The sequence below is a fragment of the Melopsittacus undulatus genome, chromosome 17, assembly GCF_012275295.1.
Source record: "Melopsittacus undulatus isolate bMelUnd1 chromosome 17, bMelUnd1.mat.Z, whole genome shotgun sequence".
Classification (NCBI taxonomy): domain Eukaryota; kingdom Metazoa; phylum Chordata; class Aves; order Psittaciformes; family Psittaculidae; genus Melopsittacus; species Melopsittacus undulatus.
In genome coordinates this window covers 3169787-3189394 of record NC_047543.1, presented here as the reverse complement: position 1 = coordinate 3189394, position 19608 = coordinate 3169787, and the positions used below count along the sequence as shown (strand labels likewise).

General features: G+C 51.1%; 1 protein-coding gene across 5 annotated transcripts in view; it reads left to right on the top strand.

The window, feature by feature from the left end:
* Positions 1-696: 696 nt before the first annotated feature.
* The window catches only part of MLLT6 (MLLT6, PHD finger containing), a 44661-nt gene continuing 25749 nt past the window's right edge, over positions 697-19608 (top strand). For 3 of the 5 annotated variants that reach the window (XR_004550358.1, XM_034070181.1, XM_034070179.1), the window contains exons 1-7: positions 697-816; positions 4281-4360; positions 8920-8974; positions 10493-10602; positions 11126-11229; positions 11843-11936; positions 13112-13219. Coding sequence is in view for 4 of the 5 variants with exons in the window: in XM_034070181.1 (XP_033926072.1) it covers positions 708-816; positions 4281-4360; positions 8920-8974; positions 10493-10602; positions 11126-11229; positions 11843-11936; positions 13112-13219 (660 nt within the window). In the remaining variant the exon portion in view is untranslated. The remainder of the gene's footprint in view (positions 817-4280; positions 4361-8919; positions 8975-10492; positions 10603-11125; positions 11230-11842; positions 11937-13111; positions 13220-19608) is intronic. The other 2 variants (XM_034070182.1, XM_034070180.1) reach the window with 1 other exon arrangement.

The window sequence follows — 19608 nt, the reverse complement described above, 5'->3', positions numbered from 1 at the left end:
ATTCCTGACGCTCGTCCTGCTGAGCACAAACCTCCAAAGGGGCCCATTTCCCTCTTTCCAGGCAAAGATAACAAAAACAGGTGCCAAAGGGGTTAAAGCCTCCTCCAGCAGGAGCCGCCGGGAGCAGGACAGCCGGTGGCGCTCTCGGAGCCCGGATCTGTCAGGGATTGCGGAGATAATGGGATTTGCGGAGTGGTCCCAGCTCATCCCTCCGGCGCGATCCATGTTGGCTGGCTCGGGCACGCATCCAGCGGTTTGCACACCCGGCTGCACACTCGGATTCCTGCTCGGGAGGGGAGAACAAAAACACGGGGATGCGGCGTAAAGCGGCCGGAGGAGGAGGGGGGTGTAAAAATAATACTAATACCAATAATACAATTAAACCATCTCTCACACGCACACAGGCAAGCGGAGAAACGCAGCCGTCCCAGCCTGTGTGCAGCACATGAACCTCGGCTTTTACCGGAGCCATGATTGTACGGGGGAAAGGGGGGGCTGTGTCTGTCCATAGGCTGGCCCCTACCCCCCCAGCGCTACCCGAGGGGGGGGGGGTCGAACACCCCGCAACCCCCACGAAGGGCGGTGAGCGGGGCGGGGGGAGCGCGGAGGAGGAGGAGGAGAGAGAAGGAGGAGGAGGAGGAGGAGGAGGGAGGAGGAGTGTGTGCGTAGAGGGAGGCGGGGGGGGGGAAGGAAACCCTCATGGAAGTATGAAGGAGATGGTGGGAGGCTGCTGTGTCTGTTCTGATGAGCGGGGCTGGGCGGAGAACCCGCTGGTGTACTGCGACGGGCACGGCTGCAATGTGGCGGTGCACCAAGGTAAGGCACCGGATCCTGGCCCGGCCCGGCCCGACGGGCACCGGGCACCAGCGCCGCTGCCGCCTTCTCCCCGCCGGGCGCTCCGGGGAGGCCGGGGGGAAGACGGGGGGGACACACACACATACACACACAGACACACACAGGGGGGAGGCGAAGGGATACGGGGGGGGGGGGAGCTTTGTTTTATCCCTATTGTTCCAAATAACGGTGTCGCCGCCGGCCTGGCTCGGCGGAGGAGCCGCGGGGGGAGCGAGGCGGGCATCAGCTGCGCCCCGGTTGCCGGGGATGGCGGCGGGGGGACGGATACACACACACGCACCTCCCGAGGTGCTCGTTACCGGGGGGGGGGGGGGGTGTGTGGTGGTGATAGTGGTGCCTCCTGGGGCGGTGGAGCCGGGTTTCCGCCCCCCCCCCCCCCACTCCACCCGTTCCACCGGGTAGGGTGGGCTGCTGGGGACCGGGATGGGGGGGGGTCCGGTACCCTCCGGTAACCCCCGGGGCGGGCGGTAGGAGGGCAGCCCCTCTGCTCGTAGTGCTGCGGGTGATTTGCATTTTAAATGACTTGGAGCACGCCCCTAACACACGGCACCGGAGTGGAAAGTTTGTCCTCGGGTCTCGCACCCAAACAACAACAACAAGATTAAAAGGATGTGTATTTGCTTTCTCTCCACGCCAGCAGAAAGGCACCGTGATTACCCTGGCTGCGTTGTTTTGAATTGCACGAAGGTTTCTGGGCTCATCTGGCATGTCTGTTTTTCCATCTATTATTATCCCATCCATCCACCAGCACATCTCCAGCCTCTTCCTGTACGAGCTCTCCCTCGGTGCCTTGATGCATGCTCCTGGTTCCAGCTCCGCTGGTCCCTGGGTCCAGAGCTTGGGCTTGCTTTTGCTTCCCCTGTGTTTGGTGTGTCCCTGCTCACTGGTTATTAAGAAGTTGCTTACAACCAGGTGACTAGATGGGAGTTACAATGAGGAAGTGAAGCTTGTGGGGGTTTCTCTTCAGTCCGAGGTGATGCTTGGGTGTCTCCTGGCATCAAGCAGCCCTGAGGACCTGGCAGGACTTCCCTATGGAAGGATGCTTCTTTCTGGTTTAATTTCACTGTTAGAAGTCTAGCAACCCTTATTATTTATCAGCCCCCATGCTAGAGAACAGGTTTCTTCATTGCTCTGTTTTTTGGAGGGAGATAAAGGGCATTGGCATCCTTCTGCCCACTCCCAGGATGAATAGAAACACTTTTGCTTACCGGCAAAGGACAGCTTCACATGTGGAAGAAGAGTTTCAAATGCACCATGCTTTTATTCTTTTAGGGTGCCTGTTCCTAGGCCCACCCAGGTCTGGTGACTGGATGGATTTGCTCTACTCTTGCTTTGGTGGAGTTGGAACATGTTAGAAAAGCTTCAGGAAGGGCATCGCTTGCATGCCTGGAAACCCCAACTGTCTGCTTAGGTCTTGGATATCTTTCTAGGATATAGTAATGCTCTTATTGCACAGGGAAGCTGTGGCTGCCCCATCCCTGGCAGTGTTCAAGGCCAGGTTGGACACAGGGGCTTGGAGCAAGCTGCTGTAGTGGAAGGTGTCCCTGCCTTTTGCAGTGGTTGGAACTGGACGAGCTTTAAGGCCCCTTCCAACTCAAACCATGCTGTGATCCTACGATATGCAGTGTAGCAGTGTGTAGCGGATGTTCTTCAACCCTCTTTTCAAAGCCTGCTGATAACCCTCTCAGTAGTGTGGTGGTTTGGTTGGCTTTTATTTCTGAAGTAGAAAGAAACCACTGGAGGGGACCATCTCGCTCATTCGGTGCAGTCACACAGAGGGTTTGGTGTCTGTGCTGCTTGGATATCCGCAAACCCAAAGTTACCTTTTGATATGATTGTACAGTTAAATAAAGGACACTGGCTTTAAAACCCTCCTTATTTTATAGCTACACTTTAGGGCTGATTCTTAAAACTACCAGTGCCAGTTGTGTGGTGGTGCTTAGAAATCTGCCTACCCAGGAAACAATTCTGAATGTTAACAAAACCATCTGATTGAAATGAAGCTCTAATGCGATAGTTAAGAACACTTATGAATCATATTGTCAGCTCTGCCTTACTCAGGGTCTGCTTTCCTCCTTCCTTGTTTCCTTCCTTTTCGAAGCAGCGGGCACAGAAGCTCACACTGGCTCCAGCTGAGTGCTTGCCTTTGGCCCTAAGCCTGCTGCTAAAGATGGACCCAGACTCCTCTGTCATTGCTTTCATGTAGCTTCTATTTTCTTGTGCATATGCCTTGGCTCATCTCACAGTCAGCTCTTTCAGTTTAACTCTACAATTGCATTTGTTTTCCTGCCTCATGTGGGATAACAGACATTAGGGAGATGGAGAGAACCTATTGCGGGTCATGTCTGGTCCATCCCCTGAGGAGCATCACAGGATTGCTTCCAGCAGGATATTTTCAGATGCTTTGTCCAACCTAGTTTCAAATGTCTCAAGTGACTGGGATTCCATTCCAACTGCTAACTCACATTTGAAGGTGGAATAAGGAAGATATTATTTGTTCTTTCCTAGGAGACTCTCATACCCTTGTCTGAGATGCACAGTCTTCTTACCACTACCTTTACCAGCTTCTTTTGCTTTAAACCCATTTGTGTGGTGGCTAAGAGCCCTTTTGGGGTCAGAAACGCTTCCTTTGGGACTCCCAAAGACCATCCTTAGATGAGAGTTAGAGGGAGGAGATCTCAGAAGAAGGTGAACAATCTTCAAGCAGTGTTGCCCCATCAAAGAAGTGCTAATTGTAAAGAAGTGGGAGCTGCAGCTTGCAGAGGGAAACCCTGAGAGCATCGGTAGTGATGTAGAAAGCAAGAGGGATGTGAGGTGTAGCTGGATAAAACCAGATCTGTTGGGTTAGCAGCTGGAGACTTGTATTGACACAGAACCTGCTCACAGGAGTAGTCCTAAACAGCCTGAACTGAGGGGTTTTGGAAGCCTGTTGGGAAAGGCTGGACTCAGAGCCAGTTCCCCTTGGTGTTTGAATTCTCATCGAGAGTATTTCCTTCATTATGCTGAGATTTAATCTTAGTCCTATTTATGGCTAAGGGGCCTCGTAGCCATCCTTTTCACAATGTTATGTCTAGAATTATAATGACGCTTCAGAGGTAAGAAATTACTCTGTTTGTGTTCCCTAGGCCAGAGGTAGCCACAGTTTATGAAGCACTCCTTTCCTGCTTAGGCCAGGTTTCCATAGGAATTTCTCATCCTGGGCATGAGCTTATTGGAAAGCTTGTGTAAAGGCACCTCTTGCAAAATGCCTCCTGTTGCTGGGTATGGAAACTGGAAAGAGGAATAAAACATGGTGTAGATGTCATTTTGGGGGTTTGACATGCACCTCTGAGTGATAACAGCTCTGGCAACCTTTGCTATACCCCTGACATAGGAAATAGTTGCTTTAAGGATGATCTAAAGAACTCTCTTTGCTTTTCTTCCAGCTTGCTATGGAATTGTCCAGGTTCCTACTGGACCCTGGTTCTGTCGGAAATGTGAATCTCAAGAGAGAGCCGCCCGGGTGGTGAGTACGGAGCATGCTTGTCCTTACACTGAGGAGCAGGTTCATTCAGTGCCCTTCATGCCACTACTGAGAGCCCCTGGCAGAAGCTATGGAGCCTGGAATGCCAGCACTGCTGTGACTGCACCCCCAGCTCTGCCTATAACCTGTTATATCTTGTTTATACCATAGGAATAGTTGTGTTGAACAGTGTGATACAATGCTGCTAGCCATTTTGATGACAATTCTGCAGAATTCTGCTTTTAAGCAAGTTATCAATGGTAACAGTTTTGAGTCTTGGAGACCTCAATCTTATTTAGAAAAGAAATCATGGCCTTCTTTTAAAAGGTGCTTTCCCTGCTCTGCAAACAGCTTTAGAGTGGAGGAAAGTTGGCATCCAGAGATGCTGCTATGCTGTCAGAGTTATCGTGCTCCCTGCCAGGGTGGATTGGCACCCGGCTCTCCCTTACAGCAACAGTCTCCTGCATAAAGCCTTCTGAGTCTGTGAAGCAGCGAAGTGACAGGGAGGTGGATCAGGGTTCAGTTTCTGGCTAAAGCAGTGATTCAGCAGCCTAGAACATTTACAAATGTTCTCAATTAATTCTGGCATTTCCCGGTGAGGCAGGGAAGTGGAAACAATCAGGCCCAGAGCTGCCTCAGAGCTCTATGTGGCAAAGTTATTTGGGCAGTAAACTAGGCTGTGAGTTTATGGCACGCCAGCTACTCTGCAATTACTTCCCACGTGAGCCCTTATCTGATACGGCTGCACCATAGAGCATCTCGAGTTGGAAGGGACCCATAGGGATCATGGAGTTCAACTCCCTGCTCCTCCCCAACCAACTGCTGGGGCATTGGGATGTAGATCTTGAACGTGTTAGTGATGCTGTGGGTGCTGCTTTTGCCATGCAGTAAATCTTCCCCATTTCCTGCCTTTTGAACTGGTTTAGCTGAATCTTTTCTAAAGCACATGCTTAGTAAAGTTGATGTAGGTGAGCTCTGGCTCTGTGGATCTGTGCAGATAGTATGCTTCATCTCAGCTGGGCTCTGCCGGCTGCACTACAGAAGCTTAATCTGTTTCACAGATGGGCAAAGAACTTGGCAAAGATGAGTGAAGGGGGGAATTAGGTATCTGTACCATGCTTTTGACATTGCATTAACTCACTCCTCATTGGAAGTGGGAGTGTAAACAAGGCCAGACTTTCAGACTTGAGCTCCTCTCCCATTGTAAGACGCTGCTTTTATGTGCACTGCAGTAAAGGAGATCAAATGTGTCTTTGAGTGGTTTTACATCCTGCAGATAGTTTCAGAGCAAAGAAAAGAATCTGGGTTTCCTGGGCCTCCTTCCCCCTGCTCTCCCAAATGTGCAGGTAGAGTGAAGCTATTCAGCATTAGCTACAATGCAGTGTGAGCTGTAGTAACATGTACACAACCCTCCTTACCTGTACTCATTGCAAGGAGTGACTTTTCATGGGCACATTACACACTTCAAGCTGCCTTCAAGGTATCAAGACAACAATAACCCTGCAGGTGGCTCCTTATTTAACTTGCTCTGGGTGAAAGCTGTTAGACAATGCCTGGTGGGCTTCAGTCGTGCCATTCAGTCCTGTGGCATTCAGTCCTGCTACTATATAAGAACTGAACGGTGATAATCTTCCTTCCTAAGCAGAGCTGGGGGTGATTTCCTATCTAAATCCCTCACCTTTTCAGTTAAAGAGCAGCAGTCATAGCAACAGCCATGCAGATGGGTAAATCTAGGTCTTTGATGTAGGGAGCAGCATGATCACAGTAAGGGAAATGAGTCAGGTCTTACGAGATCTGTGCATGGCTCTGCTACTAAACCACATCAGATCTGGGCTCTGTGGTCCAGCGAGGCTGGAGGTGTGACTCTTCCACTGCCCTGGGGTTCCACTGCTTTCTCCAGCTGTAAGAAAGGCATTACCAGCCTGCAGACACTGCTTTGAGTTGCTGAGATGTGGGCACGAAATAGCCTGGTGGCAGCAGCAACAGGATGGATTGCTATTCGTGTTTCTTTCATAATGAGTGTGTGGCAAACTCCTTTGAAAAACAACAATGTTTTTCTTCCCACATCTGCCTTCACAGAAGCATCTCAAAGCAGTTTGCAAGCTTTGTCCATAACAAACATATTTCTTGGCTAAATATTGATACTTCTACTTTGAAAATGAGATATGGAGAATGCTGCACTCCGTAGCGAGTGCTTTTAAAACATAGCTCTCCTGATTCCTGTATCTGTCCTTTGGAGTGATGGACTCCATCCCCAATTCGGCTTTGGATAGAGGGTTCAGAAGCTCTTAAGTTTCAGGTGTAATCTAGTGGTAAATCCTGGAGTTAGGAGCCCCACGGGCTCAGGAGCTCTCATCTTACCCATCACAACCTGGTTTAAATCAACCGAGCTCAGCTCTTTTTCCCAGGGTCGAAATAAAAAGCCCCAGAGACCTCCTTGGTCTATGCAGGTTGAATAAGAGGAAGAGGTACTGCTAATCCCTGCTCATAACCTTCCTCAGATGCTCAGGTCCCTAAAGGATGCTGTGGATGCTATTGTGCTTACAGTAAGCAACTGAAAGCCCATCCACTTTGTAATCAAATTGCCTAGGAAGCCCGGTGAGCTGAATGGCCAGAGGGCACTCATGTGAGGGATCATGTGAAGGCTTTAGCTGTCATTTGGAGGCAGGGCTATTAAAAGTCTTGTGTGGGGCCGATGGAGCTGTTAACCCCTCTTGTTACAATCAGAGCTTTGCTAATCGCATGGTGGGAGAGCGGCTTTGATCTGAGGGGTGGAGGGGAGAGTGGAGGGGCCTTTTCAAGTGCAAATTTCTTATTACAGGGGCTCAGTTAACCCATTTCTTGTTCTGTCTTAGCTCTGCCGGGCTTCCCATAGTAATTGTGCCAGCCCAGACCTGATCAGGAGCAATGAGAAACCTCTCCTGTATCACCCATCCTTATTTCAATCTAAGTTGCAGGGCAAGTGAAACGGGGTCCTGACAGCAGTGCTGGTCTTTGTCCCCTCATCTCTTCTATGTTATCACAGGGATTTTGGCCTTGCCAGAGGTGCCTGTTTGACAGCCCTCCATGCTTCACTCCCATGAAAGCACTTGAGGATTGGGCTTAGCCTCCCTTGCTGCCCATTGCGTTACAGTCCTATTTATTGTACCAGTCTGTCCAGAAGGTAGAATTGCAGCAGAGGAAAGCTTGCTTGAGGAAAACCTTAGTAGAAGGTCCTCAGGGACTACTTGGTAGCAGAGGCTTTTCCTTGTAGCCGGTTATTGCTCACTATGGTGGTGTGTTTTGAGGCATGGAGCATCTGTGCTGCTGTGCTCACCGGAGCCAAGCGATCACAGGGAAGCGCAGGCAGGCGAGAGCACAGGGTCCCCCACACTCATAGTGGCAGAGGTTCCTGTCTCCCTTTGACATCAGGCACCTCATTTAGAAACTTTCTGACAATACCAGTCAGAAACTTTCTGACAAAGCACTTTATTCTTTTTTTTCATTAAAAACAAGCGGTTTTGTTTTGGGGTTTTTAACAAATCTGACATTTTAACTGGGGGAGGAAACTGAGAGGGACTTTTTTACAGGGGCCTGTAGGGACAGGACAAGGGGAATGGCTTGAACCTGCCCGAGGGGAGACTGAGCTGAGCTCTTAGGCAGAAGCTGTTCCCTGTGAGGGTGCTGAGGCGCTGGCACAGGGTGCCCAGAGAAGCTGTGGCTGCCCCATCCCTGGCAGTGCTCAAGGCCAGGTTGGACACAGGGGCTTGGAGCAGCAGCTCCAGTGGAAGGGGTCCCTGCCCATGGCAGGGGTTGGAGCTGGAGGAGCTTTAAGATCCCTTCCAACACAAACCATTCCATGATTCAGTGAAAAGGTTTGCACCTTTTCATGCCTTTTTTTAAGGTCAAAGAAAACAAAAAGCACATTGAAATCTCCCCTGGCCGATGCCATCAGAAGCCAGCAGCTGTTTTCAGGCCTGTTTTGGGGCTGTTTTGGTGTGGCAACACACCCCAAAAACCACCCCGCCTTCTATCAACCCTTCTTAAAGGCGTTATGGCAGGGGACAGAGCCCTCATGGGGTAACGGGCCAACGTGGAGGCTGAAATGAGTGAGGAGCTCATGTCTGGTGCCCGTGTGCCTGCTGGACCCCGATGGAGGAGACAATGTGTTCTTCATGGTTCTCCCCAAAAGTGTCTCAAGAGAGAAGGAAGGAAGGAAAGAGGCAAAGACAGATTGTAGATAATGGTTTCTGTTTGCCTCCTCTCCGAGTCATGGCTTTCAGTTTTACCCCCAACCACAAAGCCTAAACCCATTTTTGTTTCAAAAAGCCCCATGAAAGTCAAGGTTCGCTTGCTGCCCTGCGTCTGTTGGGCTGAGGTGTTAAATACATCTCCATCAGGCAGGACAGCATCGAGCTGTGTCAGAGCATCTTTGTGCACCCAAACCACCCGCAGCGCTTCTTCCACTTCCTCTCTATGAACGCAGCCCCATCTTTCATCCCCGTGTTGTAAATGAATCGTCTTTTCTGGCCCCGTGTCCCTGGGAGTTTGATTAAACTTGTTGTTTCTGCTTTAATTTCAAGAGATGTGAACTGTGTCCCCACAAAGATGGAGCCCTGAAACGGACCGACAATGGAGGTGAGTACATCCATGTGGAGCTGGGTATGTCACACAGAGCCCTGGGGCTGGCCCAGAGCACACAGGAACTCATTTCTGAGCCTGTGTCACCAGCAAGGGAAGGCTGGAGGCTCCACAGGGATGCAAGCGCTGCCTTTTCCTTGCAAAACCTCACTTTCTGAGACCTTTCCCTATGGAGAAGCCCCCTACACCTCTGGCTGCCATTGGATTATGCAGCTTCTTGAGCACAACCAGTGCATGATCTGACTTTAAGAGAAATGTGGATGTTGCAGTTATTTGCTTCATGCTTGCACAGCAGCAACGTGATCCTTGAGTTACCAGAGCTTCAGCCTGGAGTCCCCATTCAAGAGCAGGGACCAGGACACAGTAAAGATGTTTTCTCTCTGCAGAGCTCGTCATTGATGCTTCTCAGCCTCATGTGCTGGGAAGTACCATGGAGTCTGATTTCAGCTGTCAGAACTTGTAGCTATTGATGCTATTGGCTGTATAGGTCACATTTAAGTCCTCTCAACCCCCTGTTTTTCAGAAAGGCTTCTATACCTACCTGCCACTTACCTAAATACATAAAGAGTTAAATTAGACAAAGAGATCTTTCTTCTGACCCCCTGTTTAGAGAAGAAGCACCAAGTCCAGGATATTTTGTAGAAGCATCTTCTAGAGATGGTCATAAGTGCTAAGAGACTTGGTGCAATAGCACAGGTATTGTGCTGGGGGATTGTTTTATAGTAACATAGCATCTTCTTCCTAACATATGATTACATGGTTTGATCAGGTCAGTGTAGACAGGCACAAGAAGTGCTAGAAACATGTCCCTTTACAGAGTTATATAGCTCAAGTGCTTATGCTGCTGTAGGATTCTGTAATCACAGAGTTTGGTTCCGCCTGTCCAGGTGAATCCATCCTTATTCTAACTAAATCCTCCCAGTGCAGTAGCCATATGGATTAGCCCCCTAAGGCTTCTGACCTTCGAACTTGCTCCGTTCTGACGTGACCAGATGGAATTTCATCTTACACATCTGATTTGTGAAGTGGTTTGGTGGATTTAGATTTTAACTTGATTTGACTTGCTGAAAAAGAGCCTTCCTCAGCCATTGGTAACACCCAATAAAGGGAGCTTTGTTTCCAGTGGTATGGGGCTACACTTCAAACCTGCCCCATCGACATGAATTGCATCTCTTGGATGTTTTTCCTGGGTTTGGTTAGGTCTTAGCTTTGGGTCTCAAGTGCTGGGGGGATGCTTTTCAGAACAGTGGGTGCCGTACATTTCTGTTCCCAAAGAAACCTCAGTGTTCTTATTTCATGTGGAGGTGGTATCCGTCTATCTTTCACCCACAAAGAATTTGATTCCTAACCAAGTTACAACAAGCAGTATTTCAAATCTAACATCTAACTTCAGTTGGCTCCCTTCCTATACTCCCTTCCCTCCCCCCCATGCTCGTCTGCAGCCCTGTCTGCCTTTATGCCCCTCCTGGGTTGCTCTGTGTGAATCCCCTCTCTCTGTCTCATTTGCTTCCCCAGGGTGGGCCCACGTTGTCTGTGCTTTGTACATCCCAGAGGTGCAGTTTGCCAACGTGCTCACCATGGAGCCAATTGTCCTGCAGTATGTGCCCCATGACCGCTTCAACAAGGTAAGGCCACCTCTCCCTCCTGCTGCCCCAAGTGTATTTGCCCTCCCTTAGCTTTTTGGTATCATCTTATTCTACCACATCTGTCCAATTTGTTCTAATTTCCAGGTACTCAGATCCCTTTCAGAATAATAAAGTCAATCCCCATTGTTGAAGATAACTCTTGGGTCCTCCATTTCTCTCTTCCCCAACTCCCTGCAACTTGAGCAATCCCCACTTTGGAGTTGGATGCTGGTTACTGCACCTTTTGATCTGACACAGTTGTTACTGGGGGAGGAAAAGAGGTGCGAGTTTTGTGCCTGCCACTGGGAAATAACCCAGAGCTGCTGTCCTAGGAGGGAGAGGACTGGACACAGTCAGTTCTTGGAGGCTTTGCCTCCTGGTGAAGAGCAAGAGCGAAGCACTGAGTTTATCTGCCTAAATATCCCTGCCCATGGTGGGGGGGTTGGAACTGGATGATCTTAAGGTCCTTTCCAACCCTAACTATTCTATGATGCTAAATGAGGCCTTCTCCTTTTCTCTGTAGACCTGCTACATCTGTGAAGAGCAGGGCAGGGAGAGCAAAGCAGCCTCTGGTGCATGCATGGCCTGTAACCGGCACGGCTGCCGGCAAGCTTTCCATGTCACCTGGTGAGTCCACACTGTGCATGGGTGGTGCGGGGAGCTGGGCTGATGCTGCTGGGTTGCATTGGTGCGAGGGGTATCTCATCCGTGCTGAGTTTGGGAGGGGAAGGCAGAGGGTTCAGCAGTGAGAACGATGGCTGGGGATTTCCCTCAGCCCATGTGGAATCCAAGAAGAGAAGAGATGAGTCACGACGCAGGAATGTTCCTTCTGCCGCGCAGCACATGCACAAGTATCGTTCAGATGATGTGATCTCAAGGGCTGATACTTTCGTGTGCCCTTGCAGCCTGAAAACAACACTGCCTCTCAGCAGAGCAGGGGGATTCCTTTACATGGATTCCTTGCTCATGAGACATCTTTGGCTGGAATTGTGAGTGCTTAAGCAAAGCAAAAACTGCAAGATAAATCTGGTCGAAAAGTAGGGACAAGTTTGAGGATGTTGTTATGAATTAAAACTAGTCTGAACTTTCCCCCCCTTCCTCCTTGCATACCATTCGCCAAGCAGAACAGGAATCCTCAAGACCCTGTCTGGGTACCCTGAACTGTTCTTTGCCCTGTGATGGGATCTGTGGTCTCATTGTATGATTTGCTCTATTCTCCCCTTGCCTTCATGTATTTCAGTGCCCAGATGGCTGGCCTCTTATGCGAGGAGGAGGTCCTAGAAGTCGACAATGTCAAATATTGTGGCTACTGCAAGTACCACTTCAATAAAATGGTGAGTGTCTTCATGCCTGCCATGGAGATTTTGTCACATGAAAGGCATTCTCTTCATCCTAGATTGTATCTCTACTCGGGGCACTAAGAAATGCCAAGACCACATAAACAAGGTCTGCAGCCTATTTCCCTTTTCAGCCCTTCACTCAGAGTCACTTAGCAATAAAGATTAGTTTATATTTCACATTTCTATAGCAGCTTTAAACCCCTTTTACAAACTAGGTGTTGAACTCTTCCCATCTGTTTTGGCCTCCCCAGCCCACTCTGTATAGCCCATTGAAAGGAGAGCAGCCACAATAGTTGATGCTCCAGGGGAGCTTGGGATATAGCTCAGATACCATGGGCAGGAGGGTAACACAGGAGTGCCTGAGGACAGAGAGAACCCAGGAGAGACATGGAGTCATTCACTATTGGAGGGTTATTTGGGGCAAAGGACTTCCCCCTATTAATTACAGTACAGGCAGAAAGAGAGGAACCCTTTTCCTCTACTGCATAATTAGTAGACACCTGCTCTCCCTGCTCCAGCAGAAAGGAAACTCGATGCTCTCACTACAGCTTTATGTCTCAGTGCCGCCTTTGTCGCCGGGCTTTCCCACTTCTCCTTCCTGCTTACCAGTGCTGTCACACACAGTGACTGGTGTCTTGAGCTTCCACTGCAAGTCAAACTGGAGGACACCATTCCTGCCCTTGAGGTCCTCTCAGTATCTGACACAAGTGTAGCTCTGTATCGAGTTTACTGATGCTGAGATAGATAGCAGGACTTCTGCTAGAGCAGGGCATCCTTCTGCACCCCCTCATGACTGAGAGCTTGATGCTGCTCTTTGAAAGGGCTGGCTTGTCTAAGCAGCATTGCTGCTTCCATTGAGTTTGCAGAATGGGTTCTTGTCAGCTGTGCCCTTCTCGTACAAGTGTCAGTGTAGATGGGCCACCAAGAAACAAAGATTAGGGGAGTTAGATCTATGTGCTGTTTGTAGCCTGCTAGTATGGTGTTTGTTGGGGTCCCCACATTGGGAACCAGGCTGGGCACTCAGTACAGAAAGAACTTGGTCCTGCATGCTGTAGATAAGCCATTCACTGTGACAGTGAAAGCTGGACTGTGTAACACTGTTTCCCTCTTTCTCTGTTTTCCCCCTTTTTCCCATCTCCAACTCCTCTCCCCTTCCCCACTTACCTCAGAAGACCTCACGTCACTCTGGCGGTAGCTCCTTCATTGCTGGAAGGAGGAGTCGATCCGCATCCCCTGCTCAAGAGAAGCATGTATCCCACCACGAAAGGCCAAAGAAGGTAAGAGATGCACAGAGTTTGTCAGTCCTGAGAGGCACACTCATGTGGGATGGAGGGGAGAAGGGGAAGAGCGTGCAGGGAGCACCCATGGCCTCTCGGGTGAGCCTTGCCTCTTCACAATGAGTTTCAGTGTCAAAGATCTGAGCTGTAGCTGTGATTTTAACGTGTATGCACAGAGAGCAGCATGGCCATGGGGAACGTGAGGCCAAGTTTCCATGCTCAGATTATGCCAGAGGGATCCTGGCAGAACGTGCCTGTGGAACGTGCAGCTTTTCCCTCTCTGTCCTTATGGCAAGTCCACTGTGAGACTTGAATGGTTTCCAGCACTGAATTGATCTGTGTGGAAGCTTCAAATGCAGCAGCTTGAGGACAGAAACTGGAGGTCGTTGGCCTCAGAGCTTGGATTCCAAGTTTGAAAGGGCAAAAAGACAGTGATTCGGAATGCGTGTTGTGGCCAGGAGGTTAATTGTAGGCAAGAGCAATGAGCATGAGCTAGGTAGGACTTTGTTAGCTGCATTAACCAGCCACATGGATGCCACCTGCTTCAAGCCTCCCTGTGAAAATAGTTTATCTTCATTACACAACTATTTAGGAGAACTTTGTATGCCAGGTCTGATGGGTCCAATAGTGACTGATCTAACTCTGCTGCTTAAGACCTACTCATCCAAAGTGCTGCAGTGTTCCGGGATGTGTTAATAGCACACCAAGGTTCATCATTAACCAACTGACTCACGTGACAAATGCTCCTGTTTCAAGGGAAAACAGCAGGGAACATGGAAGGCAGAATCCCAGGAGACTCCTGGGCTCTGACAGGGGTGCAGGTTCCCCTACAGAAGGGGATAATATAATATAATAAGATATAATATATATTTAAGATATATATTATATTGTATATATAGAATATAATAATGATAAAGGGCAGGGCCTATGTTTTCAAAGGATTCGGGTTCTAAAGCAAGAGGCAGCAGTATAAGAAGTCTTTCCTACCCCTGGATGGATACACAGGTTTTGCAATATCAAGAATCCACAACATAGTATTGCCACCCTCCTTTGCCACCCCATCTATCCGAAGGGTTGGGGTAGGATCTGATGCAGAAATAATTAGTACAGAGATACTGTCAGTATGGATGGGTAGGTTTTAATGCCTTATGAGCCACATCCTGGCTTTTTTTAGCAGGAATCCAGAATTCCTCTACCAAGCAACCCCTGGATATATTATTCCACTATAGTCAAAAGCCAAATTTACCTTGTTGTATAAACATAATTGATGCCCCTGTAAACAGCAGCAAGATGCTTCTAAGCCTTGCCATATGTGTCTGGCTGTTTACTTCTTTATTTGTTTTCGTCTTGTGGCAGCAGGGGCATCCTCAGAACGTGGAAGTGATTTGGAATGGTTCATGATAGTGACCCACATCCAGAAACAGCCCAGTGACACTCCGGTGGCTTAAGTTACCTAAGCCGGATGGACCTCAGCCCAGTCTCCAGAGGTCAAGGGCATCCAGGCTTTCAAAAGCAGACTGGCCATCAGTTAATACTGACTGACCCCCCCGGCATGCCCGGCTGAGAGGCCATAAATCCTGTGGGCAGGAAAGACATCTCCTTCTTTATTTACAGAGGTTATCCCGCAATATCCAGCTTGAAACGCTGCCCACCCTGTCCATGACGTGTTCGGGAAGCTTGCCCAAACCATACCTGATACATGGGCAAACAAGGCAGAAACCTCACTCACGAAGTGCTGCCTCCCCTTGCTGCCCACACCGAGCCAGTAAATTTCCTGCTGCTGACAAGGCTGAAGCCTATGGGGAGTATTTACTCCTCTTGTGTGCTCAGCTGCTGCGAGCAGAGGAGGAGGAGGAGGGAGGGAGAAAGAGCATCTGTGCCACGGCCGGGGAGCGGGCGCTTGGCACAAGGTGATGGGCTGTACTGGAACGTGCTATTTTTAGCCAAGAAGCTAAGGCAGAGAGGGTGGGAGAGAGGGCAGGATCGGGGTGATTGATGGCAGCTTTGGAGAGCTCGGCTGTAATTAGAACTGACAGACTATACAAGTCAAGGCTGGGGACCATATGAGGGTTCCTGTCCTTGCAGGGCTGGGAGCACGGTCATATGCCTGGCAGGTAGGAGCAGGGATGTAAATATCCTGCTTCTCAGCTTCAGTTGGAAAGCAGGTCAGCGCCAGGGGGAGAGCGAAAACAGGAGGAATATGGATTTATTTATAGGCTTCTCTGTGGTGCTTGCCACTATTGTTAGCCTGTGGGATCCTCAGGAACATGCAGAGCCTCTGTCTCGCTGCTGCTGCCTCATCAACTCTCCTCTTCCTGATGGCTCGTTGGGTTTGCGAGCAGCAGATCCCATGGAGGCCCCTTCCAGGGCTGGGCTTGCTTGGCTTTTCCAACCCCTTCCACCTAGAGAGGGGGAGTCAGCAGGGAATGGGGGCCGAGGCGTGCGCAGCAGCTGCAATGGGCAGGGTGAGGAAGGCACTGCTGGCTCCCAGGGGTGTTGGGTTGTGAAGTGCAGGGAGGAAGGGCTGGGTGGGAACAGAGACCTTCCGAAGGGGTCCCTGCCGAGGGGGCTGAGCCGTTCCTTCCCACATGCAGTACGTGACTCACAGCCCATGATCTAATCGCACGTGGTGCAGGGGAACTGGGCGTGCTGCTGCACTGACCCCAAGGGGAACAGCTTCTTCTTGAGCCCGTCCAGCTGTGCAGCAGCTGGTTCCTGCCTCCTGGGGCCGGAGGCTCAGCACACAGCACAGAACCCTGTGCTGCAGGTGCTCCTGGCTCTCGGCTCCAGAAGGAGCTCAGTGCCTGACAGCTCCCTTGCAGAGCAGGGCTGGGGCTGTTGACATAGCCTTTATGGAACAAAACTGGCTGAGGGAATGGCTGAGTTGAAGGGCACAGGATTTAACCCAATGGCTCCAGTAAGACAGCAAAGACTTGGGATTTGGACTCCTAAGCCTTGCTGTAAAACAGTTCAGCATTTGTGAAGAGTCTTGTTCTCTGAGGAACAAGGGACAATTGTGATGTGGGGCTGGAAGGCAGCGTCAGCAGCACGACTGATACCAGCCCAAGCGTTTCCTTCTGGGCTGTCCCGAAAATGGGAAAGCTCCAGGCTTTGATTTTTCCTCTGCACATACCAGGCCTTAGCAAAACCAGCTCCATTTATGTCTCTGGGGCTGGTATTGTGATGTGTGTGCTCTACCCTGTAGGAGCCTTGTTTGCTTAGACAAGAAGAAAGGGAGAAGGGAAACAATAGCTAAATACCAAGAAAAGGCCGGATGACGCACAGGGGTTGAATGAAGTACAGATGTTCTGTCACCTATATTGTCTGCTTGAAATGCATAGGGGAAAATCACCACTCTCCGTGGACTGAAACTGGTCACATGAGGAGCAGATGGGAGTGCGTGCACTGCAATGGTTTTAGGTGGATACCCCATGGAGGGAGATACTCATCCAGTGTTACTCTTCATGAACACTTGGGACCTATAAGCAAAATTGGGGGGGGGGGCTTTAGTTTGGATTTGGAGAAGGAGAGGAGCAGTGCGTGCCCAGTGACACAGGAAAGAGAGGCAGGCACTTGGAGCAAATACCAACCTGCAGTTCTTCCCCAGGTCTGAGGATAGAACCAGTTCTACAGTCATAACACACCTTTAGCTCCTGAACTGCTTCCATAGCCATGGCAGGGATGGCTTTATTGGGATACAGGGACTGCATCTGTCCTGTTCCCTCTCATCCCTTCAGAACCAGCCAGGGCAGTGCAGGAGCCCCAGTCCCATGGTGGCTGAGCAGATGCAGGACAGAGCCTGCTTGCTCACCATGTCCTGTCTGTCTAGACCCGATGCCAATGGAGGAAGTGAGCCAAGGATCCAGCCTTGCAGCTTTAACACACTGGAGAAGTATTGGGCTGGAATCTAAACCCACCGGGTCTGTGAGGGGCTTTTCATTTGGGTTGGAGCTGGAGATCTGCCTCTTGGGGTTTCACATCCACGCAGCCACCAAAGGGCAAAGGGGCATTTTTATCAAATGGGATGCAGCTGGCAGCTTGCATGGAGTTTTCAGGGAGTGCTGAACTTAAACCTGCTCCCATCTAGCTGGAGCAGCCTTGTTTCATAGCGTCCTTAACCACCTTTCTGTGCTCTCTCGTTCCGTGGATCCGCAACCACCCCCAGCAAATCCCCCCATTAGCAGGGGCAGCAGTAATTCGCGAGCACACAAAGCCCAGCAAGGGCTGTCTGTCTGTGTGTGTGTGTCTGTCTGTATGTCTGTCTGCCCCTCTCTTGCACTCAGAGGGTGTCTCAAGGCAAAACCACAGACTCCAGCTCCACCAGGACCCAGGGCGAGTGGAGTCGCAGGAAAGCCTTTAGTGCCCGGTGCTGCTTCCTCCTCGCTGCCGCTGCCATGGCTGCAGCCCAGAGCCGGCCTCCTCCTCCTCCTCCGGGTGAGGGAGTTCAGAGAGCCTGGGAAAGAGGGAGGGAGCAGCAGAGCCCACTTGGCTCTTTGCAGCTCCCGGCTCTTCCCTCCCTCCCTCCATCTCCTTGCCATGATCCAATTGCGGGTGTCCGGCAGATCAGAGGCAGGGGCTCGGCGAAGGGGAGCAGCGGCCGCGCTGCGCATCCCCTTTTGGCAGCCGCAGCGCCCGTTTGGTCCCTCCTGCGCCGGGGAGCTCCGGGGGAGGCCGTGTCTGCGGCACGCCCCCCCCCCTCCATGCCGCCGCGTTCCCCCCCCCTCGCCTCGCCGCAGGCCTGCCCTGCTCCGTGCCCGCATGCCAAGCCCCGGCTGCTCAGCGCTGCATGGGGAGAGGTTGTGCTGCTCCGTGCCGCTTGGTGCCGGGGGCAGGTTCACGTTCCCTGCTGAGCGCAGCGAGCACCGAGCAAGGTAGGGCTTGGCTTTGGCTTGGCGAGGATGGGATGGGGGTGTTGGAAGGTTTTCTCCTCTCAGTGCATCCCCTTCCCCTTCTTGCCCGGCTCCTGCCTCATTCACAGGCACGCAGCTCCCTGCTGTTGGCAGTGGTTGTGTTGTCGGTGAAGTTGCCTGGAGGGAAGGTTTGCAGAGCGCCTGTGTGCCGGGAGATGGAAGGGCTGGATGGGGAAGAGCCAGGTAGGGAGGGGATGGGCCGGTTCAAAGGCAGGGGTTCGAGTGCGGCTTTGTGCCCTTGTGGCTCTTGCAGGAAGCGTTTGGAGCCTTCCGGTTCCTGGAGGGAACCCACACGTTTAAAAACCTCTGGTGCCAGCTGGGGGATGCCCCAGGTTGTTTGAGGACCTGTCGATACAGGCAGGAGAGCCAGGAGGGACCGAGCATCCCGTGGTCCCTGCAGCATAATCTTCCCACCAGTGCCATGGTGTGGGGACAGCCCAGCTCGACTGCAAAGTGTCTGTGGGGTACCAGGATTGATGATCCTGCCTGTTTAACACAGGGCACTGCGTTTGACCGCTGATGCGGAGCAAGATGTCAGGTCCTGACACCTTTCTGAGTACCCAAAAGCATTAGAGAGCCACTGGAGGGTGGGAGGTACGTGCTGCTGGGTGGGCAAAGGCAGAGGATGCTCACACTGTGCAGAGCTTAAGGACTGCAGCGCAGAATGGTCCTGGGTGCCTGGTGCTGGGAGTTTCTGCTCTGACCAAGCAGAGAGCCTGGAGAAGACGTGGTGGTGTGGGAGATAAGTGCTTGGTAAGCACAACCGAGGAGGAAGGTGTGCCTGTGGGCATGGCCTGGGGCTGCGTGCAGGGACATGGAGCAGAAGTACATTGAGTCTGCGGTGGTTCTGGTTTCAATGCAGCCCTTTGAGCAGAGCACGAAGCCTGGTCTCTGTGGGCCAGATTTTCTAAATAGCTTGAGTGCAGTTGCTCAGCACATGGAGTCAGGGCCAGATCTTCAAAAGAACTCAATAGCCAGCAGTTGGCTTTCTGGAAAACCTGAGCGTTTCTTCAGGCATCCAAATGGGAGCTGAGGCATTCCAGAAATCTGGTCCCTGTAGTGCAGGTTGGGTTCTTGCTGGATGTGTACATATGTACACACTCCTACATGGAAGCAGAGGGCTGCTCAGTTTGATGTAGGAGATGGTTCAGGATACAGGACGCAGGCAGGATTGTGAAGCCGGAGGATGCATGTTTGGTGGTTGCCATCGCAGTGAAGTTGTGGGAGGTTTTATGGTTTGCTGTGGTAACAGGCAGGACACTGCAGCCTTTCCCCATGCATGCACACATGTGTCTCAGTGTGTATGTTCATTGTTAGCCAAAATGGTTTGGCTCTGCCTTGTGTCATCCTGACCATGATACGTGAATTTAAACCATCACAGTGCTGTCCTTCTGCCGTTTGCAGCTTCATGACTGAAATGCATTTGGGACTCGGGGCCTGGAAAGGAGAGAATAAGCTCTGTGCTACTCAAAAAGCTTA